Genomic DNA, 9,459 nt, shown 5'->3' on the forward strand with positions numbered 1-9,459 from the left:
CTTCTGTCTGCATAAATATAATATAGTGTGTGTATACATATGTGTGAATGACTAAAACAATAAAAAATTATGACTAAAATTATCTAAGAGCAGATGAGAATCTAAGGCTGAAGCTAACAACAATGGGGAGGAAATAAAGATGTTATTGTCTATAAAATCCTTCCTGTAGTTGTAGAAATAAAAAAAAAAAAGAACATCAGCAGCTCTTTTGTTCAGTATTCAAGGCTCCTCTTGTCTCTCAGCTGTGACGGTGACTGATGAAAAGCCACGCAGCCAAGTGATACCTGCAGCCAAGGTCTCGTTTCCTCTTAGCCCACAGTCAGTGGTGTATACTGTGAATGATGCATTGTGGGATGAAATAAGATGCCGGCAGACAGGAGCTGGAGAAAAACGCTCGCGACACACGGGGAGGCTGCAGCCCAGCCAATGGCAGCGTGCAGCATGCAGCAGAGGGGCGGGGAGCTACTGGAGAGCACAGCACAGAGACAACCTACCTACATGCTTATTGTGTAAATCTTTAAAAAGCAATTAGCCGCAGCATCATCAAAAACCTTCCACCAGGCTGCGAGATATTCATAATTTTTTTTCTGGGAAAGAAGTGCTTTCAGGCGGCTGAAGAAAAGGTGAGTTGCAGATTTCCTGAGCAGACATTGACTTGCATGTTTTGCCAATTTCTGATTCGAGTTTTTCTTGTGATTACCAGCTTTTTTTTTTTACTGTATGTGGCTAAATTCATTTTTCGATGGAGATGGTGGGCGCGTGCACAACAGCATTCACATTTAACCCGCGTAGATAATTAATGAGATACATTTTGATACTTTTGGTGTCCTGATGCAGATGCTACTTGTATCAGAAAGTGATTTTGCCAAGTAATTTAACTCCACCTGTATCAAGTTTCGCAGCCAATCTATGCAACGCTCAAGTCATCGTCGTCTAGCAGAGGAGGATAAAAGAAATAACACACTCATAAATTGGTTTTATGAATCAGTACTAATGCCACATTAAACACAGCCGGGTCGCGGATGCTCATTTTTCTGCGTAAGATTGATGTTTGCGATGATCGGGCTGGCCTAAACCATCCCCATCACCACGTGCGGTGTTAATTTTCAGTGCAGTACGTCTGAGTGAGCGTGCCCCCCCCCCTTCTCTCTCTCTCTCTCTCTCTCTCCCCCAGCAGGCATCATCATCATCCTCACAATGACTGACAGGAAAGCAGTGATCAAAAACGCGGACATGTCCGAGGACATGCAGCAGGACGCAGTGGACTGTGCCACCCAGGCCATGGAGAAGTACAACATAGAGAAGGACATTGCAGCCTACATCAAGAAGGTGAGACGGGATGGATGCATCCAAGTGGAGCTGTGAAGCTTACATCAGTGGCACATGATCTGCAATTTCAGAGCCTTTTTATGCTCATCTATTTTTGGTCTGTGTGGAGACGAGGCTACACATGGCTGTATGGAGCCAGGATTTCAGAAATACATGAGGTCTTGAGTCCAATTCCCCCCCTAACGCACCATGTTTCCAAACATTTTGACCTGACAGCAGAATTTATTTAATTATTTGGATTTTTTTTATTTCATCTGTTCTTGTTTTATGTGTTAATTTATTTCCCAATCAATCAATCAATCAATTCAACCACCTTCAGATCAGTGCATGACAGTCCAAATATAAACAGTGAAACAAATTAGAGACTAATGCACAATAAATGATCAAAATGAAACAATAGAGGCATCAAAGTAGACAAAAGACAATAAAAATGAAACAGAAAAAAGCAACACAGAGATATGAAACAAATGTGCAAATGACTAAAAATGTAAATGAAATCATACACATAAAACATTGTTTTAACAAAAGCCAGGCATAAAAGAGGCACATTTTAGGTTTAAAGCTTTATCCACACTGACTGCAATGAATTATTGTGAGTCCTTTATTAGTTTTCATTTGCTTAATGCCTCTCCTGAGGATTTATAGAGTTTTATATTGTGTATTTGTTTACCTGAAAGTAATTCAGTCTAATTATTGTGAGTAACCAGCCTGAACAATAACAACTATGTGTAAGTTTTTAACTGCATAATGTAAACTCCCCCACAAAACACTGAGCACTAGCGCTGTAGCAATCAAGCAACCATTTTTTTTGTACAACTTCTCCAAACATTTGCTGGTGTAGGTTTCTCTTATGTAAGTGTTTGATAATTTTCTTTGTCATATATGATAATAAACTGAATAACTTTGATTTTTGGTCAGATATAACAAACAATTTGATGATTTCTCCTCGGGCTCTGGGAAATTATAATAGGTATTTTCACTATTTTCTGGCATTTTATAGCCAAAACAGATTAATTGAGAAAATAATAAGATTAATCAATAATGAGAATAATTCTTAGTAGCAGACCTGACCTCAGTCATCAGTGGTAGACATTTAATACAAGGTCTGCAGATTGCTGTCAGTAGGTTTTATTGTCTAATCTTCTCATTGTAACCTTTTTTTTTTCCAGGAGTTCGACAAGAAGTACAACCCCACCTGGCACTGCATCGTTGGCAGGAACTTCGGCAGCTACGTCACTCACGAGACAAAGCATTTCATTTACTTCTACTTGGGCCAAGTGGCCATCTTGCTTTTCAAGTCTGGCTGAGACGTTTCTGAGAGGTGTTGAGGAGTTACTCTCCCTGAACCTTAAATCGGAAACGCAGTGGTGGCTGATTTGTCCCATACACTAATAACGACATACCATAATGATGCAAAACTGGCCGTGCGCAGTTGCATGGACTATACACTATTTAATATGTATGTTACAGTAAGTTTACTTTACGATAGTTGCCATTTGAATGCAACTGAAGTAGTTTTTGTTAATGCTGTTAAATTCTAGGTTGTAAAAGATTTCAGTGTGGCCCTTGATTGTACAATAAAAAAGGAAAGCTGTAGAATGTAGTGGTGCATCTGCTTTCCTTCACAAATGGCATCGCCAGACCCCGATGTGAGACTCCATCTGTCGGTTTAGATGGTAAAATCATGCTGCGCGCACCAGTTGTAACAATTCATTATCTAAAAAAAAAAAAAAAGTCAAGATTTTAATGTGGATCATGAATAGCAGTTGGTAAAAAGGGGCAAAATAGAAAAGCTGTTATCTTTTTACACTTCACAGCATCCTGTTGGTTTCAAGGAGAGCTCCAGCTGCATCGAAAGACTCACTATTTCAAAACATACTTTAATCTGACAGCATGAGTTTGTTTTATAGCCGCTATTTTACTGATTTAACAGCATTAAGTTGTCTTAAGATGCATTTACAAACCCTTTAATACTTTCAATTTGGATTTCCAAAAAAATTACAGCAGCCACTTTTGGAGAAGATGTCAAAACCTCAAATTGACATTTAGGAACCAAAACAGGCCAGCCAACCAGGGATATGATGTTATAGTTCTTAAATTTTCACTGTGAAGGACGACGGAGCAAAAAAAAGCTCACATACTCAGACCTTAACCTGTAACGTCTGAGTAATAACGCTACAGACCGGTTACCAAAATATCCCGCCTCCCCTAACCTAGATTTCAGTCTTATAATCCTGTGTTTCTGCATGTTTGGAGGATAATACCACAATTTATTTAACTGTCATCACGACACGCTACACAAACGAACGCTCACCTTGGAGCTAAGTCACTTACATTATAACTCACATTTAACTTTCACCTTTAAGTTTGTAGATATTGGACTGAGCCGATGCGTGTCTTGTCAGCGTTCAGAAGGCGGTTTAGATAAAACATCCGCAGTCTACTCTACCAAGGCTACCAGCTGTCTTTCAGATGGTTGTGTCATCTTACGTGGCTTGTGATACTTTTAAAGATGTGTTACCCTCAACCTTTATTTGCCAGTGTACTGCCAGACACGCAGGAAAGATAATGCATTCGGAGTTGGGACTTACAGTTGGGAACAGGCGTATCTCTTGTCTAGCACACTGATTTTTTTTGGGGTTTTTATTTTCGTCGTGTCAATATTAATATTATTCGTTTGTAATGGAAACATACAATGTCTGGATACTGGTGAAATGTGTTCTTCGGGAGGGAAGATTGAAGGGAATAATTAGTCCATGGAGATGGATAACGCCACACATTTCTCGCTGTGTGTAAAGACTGAATGTCTTCTCAGTTCACTCCCATACTCCAGCTGTGGGTGAAATGTGTATCTCTCAAGTGTTAGCTTGGATTGACATTGTTTTTTCGAGGGAAGTCTTCCTAACTATTGTCAGTGTAAACTAATTTATTATTGTTTTCCTCTGGCATGTATTTTTGCTGTGTGTATGTAGGAGCCGTTCCGATGCTGTTAAATTTGCACAAAACGTGTGCCTGTCATTGCTCTCAACTGTAACTGGCTTGAGTACAATTGCACTTCATTAGAGTTATCCAGTAGGTTGCTACAGAACCAAAATCGTATAAACTCGATGAAATAAAAATTAATTGTTGACTTATTACACTGTGGCCTCTTGTTTTGTCATCATCCCTTTTTGTGGAGAAACCATTAGTCAAATGAGAAAGAAAATAAATCAACAACACTTCTGAGAATGAATTATTCACTTAAAGAAATAGTTTGACATTTGGGGAAATACACTTATTCACTTACCTCCTGAGAATTAGATGAGAAGATTGATAGCACTTGTAAATATGAAGCTACAACCAGCAGCTGTTTAGCTTAGCATAAAGATGGGAAACAGCTAGCGTACACTCTTACACATGCACATTGCAATGGTCGTTAGGAATGCATATTCAACACAGGTTATGTGCATCTTGAGTTTGTTGGTAATATGTTACATAAGTCCCCCTATTCAGCATTGATAAGCAGTATACACATATAATGCATGTTTTATAACACACTATAATGTAGTTGTATGAAGATATGTGCAAATTAATGTATTTTATAACTTCTCCTGTGGGCATCTATTAGTGTATGTTGGTGTATAAACAGATAATGACAGATAAACTAAAGTATAGTTTAGTATAGTATTAGGAATTATAATTGTTGTCAAATTCTGTACATGAGGGAACTTAAAATGTGTCATATCTGCTTACAACTACATTACAGTGTGTTTTAAACCAGGTATTAAATGTTTATATACTGCTTATAAATGCTTAATAGGGGACTTTGAGTAATGTGATTCCAGTTAGAGTAAAGGTTCATTTAAAAAAAAAAATAATGTTTTGCTACAGTTGCATTATGTGAGGAAGATGTATTCTACAATAAATAGACACAATAGACAAAAGAATGGGACAATAGAAATCAATACTTGCAGGTTTAGGGAGGAGGATGGATACTAAAGAGAAGAACACAGCACACACAGGCCTTTAGTATTGATGCATTTAAGCCGCATGGCACACAGTATGACTGTGGTGGTGGGTTCATTGTGTGTTTCCTCTGAATGACAAAGGCTCAAGTGGTGTAGTGTACAAAGCGGTCCATAGCAACAAGTGTGGGACCTTCATTCAAAGATGAGGAGCGCAAACCACGCAACTGTGACATCAGATGCTGTAGTGTTGTGTTAATAACCTGTACTGTACGGCTTGTCCAAGCACACGGCTGTTCGCTCATCTGTGTGACAAACAGATGCTGCATTCAAGTCATATCAGATTTATGAACTAAAATGAATTCTTTGGCAAGTCTTGTAGTAATTAAAAATTGGACGTGTAAGATTCCCATATCTAACAAACGGGAAGTTCTGTTTTTCCATACTGTAATGTTTCTATCTCGGTCTACTCTGTACACACTTAAATAAAATTGACTTGATTTGACTTCCAAAATCTTAAAAATTCATTCACCTACCAAGTTAAAGTCAATTTACTCCTGGTGCAGAGTATTACTCAGTCTGTGAATACAGTTGGATTATCTTTAATGTGGCTCAGGAGGAGCTTTGTCCAGTCTGAGGAAATCTCAACAACACATTTTTCACAGAAATCATGCGTTACAAATAGGGAGGTGTGGATGTTTAATAGATGTGGATTTTTACCAGGCTGGGAGGGTCTAACAAAGAGATTCTATCAAGTTGCATTATGGGAAATGCAGGATCCAGCTAACTTGCAGATTGACCCATAGTAGAGATTAAAAGTCAGGATATCTTAGTCTCTGCTGCATCGTTTTTGACAACTCTTTTTAAAAATGTCTCTTGAAAGTCCCCCAAATTTATGGAAGTGCAACACCGGCGTACTGCTTCAAATCCAAATCACAATCATCCATTACACTCAACTACTAAGTCATGATTTTGTCTCCAAGTTGTAGTATCACAATCCTTGTAGAAATGTTTTTTTGTGAGCGTGTTTTGTTTTCATGTGAATACAGCACGAATAAGTGACGTCCAACAACATTTAGAGCCATGTGTAAATATCCATGTGTAAATATTTAGAGCCATGTGTAAATATCACATCAGCTAATTTCACTGATCAGTATATCTTCTGTCAGAGTTTGAATGAAAACTTGTTGACTCATGGCTGCAGATGACAAACAGGAACAGCTTCATGTATCAAGACCAGGGCTGATGTAATGGTGTGCATTACAATTTAATGAACTTACAAAAGATGACAAATTTGATGTCTTCCATCAAATAATCAGTGTTTTACAACCTACAACATGACCAACACTGGAGATATTCTGTACTATTGCCATGTGGTGGCAGCTGTTTGCTCACTGTCTAAAGCAGCGTGAATAGAGCGTCACTTGTGTTTAGTTTGTGCCGCAGTTACGTGATGTCTGTAAGTGGACATCTGGAGAAACAAGAGCGCACAGAGCCAGTACAGCAGACAGAGCAGACAAATTAAAGGACAAGGGACTAATGAATAATTTCTAGAGACAGACTGAGGTCAAACAGCGTGACAGAAGATACTCTGTGGAGTTAACTGGAACACTTTGCCTAAATATTAGAAAACGCTTTTTTTTACAATTTTCATGACATCAAAGTTTCGAAAGTAGTTCCTTTTAACCCGTTCATGTTGTGGGATTCACCCGCAGCTCCTTGTAGTGAGTGTGAAAGCCTGAATAAGTGAAATGAATAAGGAATCAAAGCTTTTATTCTCACTCACTTGTCTCACTGAAATACTGAATAATGTAAAGATGTCTCATAATGGTTTCACATGCGTATTCACTCACGCTTGAAACACAGATGTGTCAGAGGCTCGTCTGTGTTTTTTTTTTTGTTTGTTTCTACTGTCAGTGTCTCCTCCCCCTACATACACTACCTGCCTGCTTCCCTTCCATTGCCTCTGGCTGCCTTCAACCATCTTCCCACACGGAGCTGTAATTCATGGTCAGAGCTACATGTAGACCGCACAGATAATTGACCGGGCTGGAACTAACCCCTGCTGCTCGATGCTAAAGATAAATTTGCATCACATATACAGCATATCCTGAGGCAGTTTGAAGCATTAAGTTTCATCATTCAGGGCATTAAAATTCAGTTTATGTGTCTTAATTGTGGCCTTAAACTTACAACTGACAAATGGATGGATGATGCAGAGAGTAGATCTCTATTTTGTTCAAGTTCAACTGGAAATAATCCTTTTTTCAACTGATAAGAGATAATTTCTTATGCTGTTAAAGCTATTTATGCATCTGAGAAGGTTTACTAATCGCAGGATAAGTTTCAAATCCACACTGCTTATTTTACATTAAACTGAGACATCAAGCATTCAAATCCAGATCTCTGAGTGATCTTAAAAACATCCTCTTATTGCGACATATTTATATCCATAAATGCTCTCAAATGGCTCTTTTCAGCTCCTTACAAGGTCCAGTCTGAAAAACACTTGAATAACCTGAATTGCATCAAACTGACTGTTGTTTTGGTTCAGGCTGAAAATATCTTTCTGTTTTGTTGAGAGCATAGCTCTCATTGATGTAGTGAATGTTATGGCTCTGCAGATGCCTCATAGACTGTGATGACCAGTGGGCGGATTTAACACTGGTATAACAAGGAGGCAAGTGACTCAGACTCAAACATCGGGGATGTCGATAAAGAGGAAAATGGCACATAAATATGTAAATAGCAGCAAGCGGACACACGGACAGAATTGCATGGTGTGTAGGTTGAGGTATGTGATGTTATTGTTTGGGGAATCAACTTCGAACACATGAAAATCCTTGAAAACCAGAACATGCACCTCTGCACTCATGACTGCCGAGTGCTTAGTAGTTGAAAAAAATGAAAAGGACGTCAGAAATTACGTATTATTTCTTTTCCATGAATGTGACTGAAGATCTAACATCTAGTAAACCAATGGAACAACAGACTGAGAGTACTGACGAGGTGAACATGACCTCGCTCTATCTGCCTGTATACTGTTTGATGGTGATTTGCATTGTAGGCTGCTGTGAATGCTGCCCGGCTGTAGGAATACACAACACACTAACCACAAAACACATCTACATCTAAATTTTGCCTCCATGTGCACTAACCTGTAAACATTTTCTAGATTCATATAGTTTGAATTTTTAGACATAGCTACACAACTACAATCCCCCTTTTATTCATGGTCTCCTTGTTTAAAAGGTGGATTGATTGAGTTCATACTTGGTATTAAGGAAAAAGAAAATTCATACTGTATGAGGGCATCTACAGTACATGGCTGAAACCATAAATAAAAATGACTAACAGCCAATAAATTGCATGTTAAAGAGATAATTTCTGTCTGTAAACCTCCTACAGTGCATGAAAAAAATATCATATAAGGATTTTTGTTAGTTTAAACAGGCCCAGTGATAAAAACATGGAGGAAGCATTTCAAATTACCTCTGTGTACAGTCTGTGAAATCATGATTCCTCTCTACATTATGTATATGACTGCACTGAAATAGTGTGTTACATAACTGTTCCCTATACAGTGTGACAGTGTAAGTCTATGTCGCTGTAAATCTAAAATCTACATAGCCCATGTGTAAAGCTTTATGATTGTAAGATGTGTAACCTCTAAAATTTCCCCTGTGGGTCGTCCTTGTTTTATTCTTTATGTTTATTTCTGTTCTTGTAAATGATCTGAAATAGAAGTACACTAACTGTAAATATGTTTTAATTCTAATTATTTTGTTTTCATTAAGCTTTATTTATTCAGGAAATCTCATTGAGATCAAGATCTCTTTTGCAAGAGAGACCTGAGACCAGGTTATATATTACACAGGATCACAAAAAGAGTTCATTCACATCACAATCATAAAGCAATCATCATACACACTCCCAGACACATGACTTAAAACAAGCAAACATTATGAAGAATATTGGCCATTACAACTTTATAGGTCCTCAGAGGAACAAGTGTCTCTAACTTTAAGCTGTGTTTCCAGCATTAAGGTGTGTAGTACCTGAAACCAGTCTTCCCCAGTTCAGAATTTGTGAGGAGCTTTTAAAGCCAACCTGCTCTGTGATCTGGTTATTAGCTCTGAGCTCGACTAAGGATGTTAAATAACCCGACAACTTAAATAGCAAGGCC

The 9,459-nt window shown here is 38.3% G+C and overlaps 1 protein-coding gene across 2 annotated transcripts; it reads left to right on the plus strand.

Annotated features, from left to right (window-relative positions):
* Positions 1 to 266: 266 nt before the first annotated feature.
* dynll2a (dynein, light chain, LC8-type 2a) lies at positions 267 to 4,466 on the plus strand. Of its 2 annotated transcripts, none has more exons than XM_067595087.1 (3): positions 267 to 623; positions 1,178 to 1,329; positions 2,499 to 4,466. In XM_067595087.1, the coding sequence occupies exons 2-3, from the start codon at positions 1,198 to 1,200 to the stop codon at positions 2,634 to 2,636; spliced, it is 270 nt and encodes an 89-aa protein (XP_067451188.1). In that variant the 5' UTR covers positions 267 to 623; positions 1,178 to 1,197; the 3' UTR covers positions 2,637 to 4,466. The 2 variants fall into 2 exon arrangements, with proteins under 2 accessions (XP_067451188.1, XP_067451187.1); XM_067595086.1 differs by having other exon boundaries at positions 270 to 623; positions 1,175 to 1,329.
* The last annotated feature ends 4,993 nt before the right edge of the window (positions 4,467 to 9,459 follow it).

The sequence above is a fragment of the Thunnus thynnus genome, chromosome 7, assembly GCF_963924715.1.
Source record: "Thunnus thynnus chromosome 7, fThuThy2.1, whole genome shotgun sequence".
Lineage (NCBI taxonomy): Eukaryota > Metazoa > Chordata > Actinopteri > Scombriformes > Scombridae > Thunnus > Thunnus thynnus.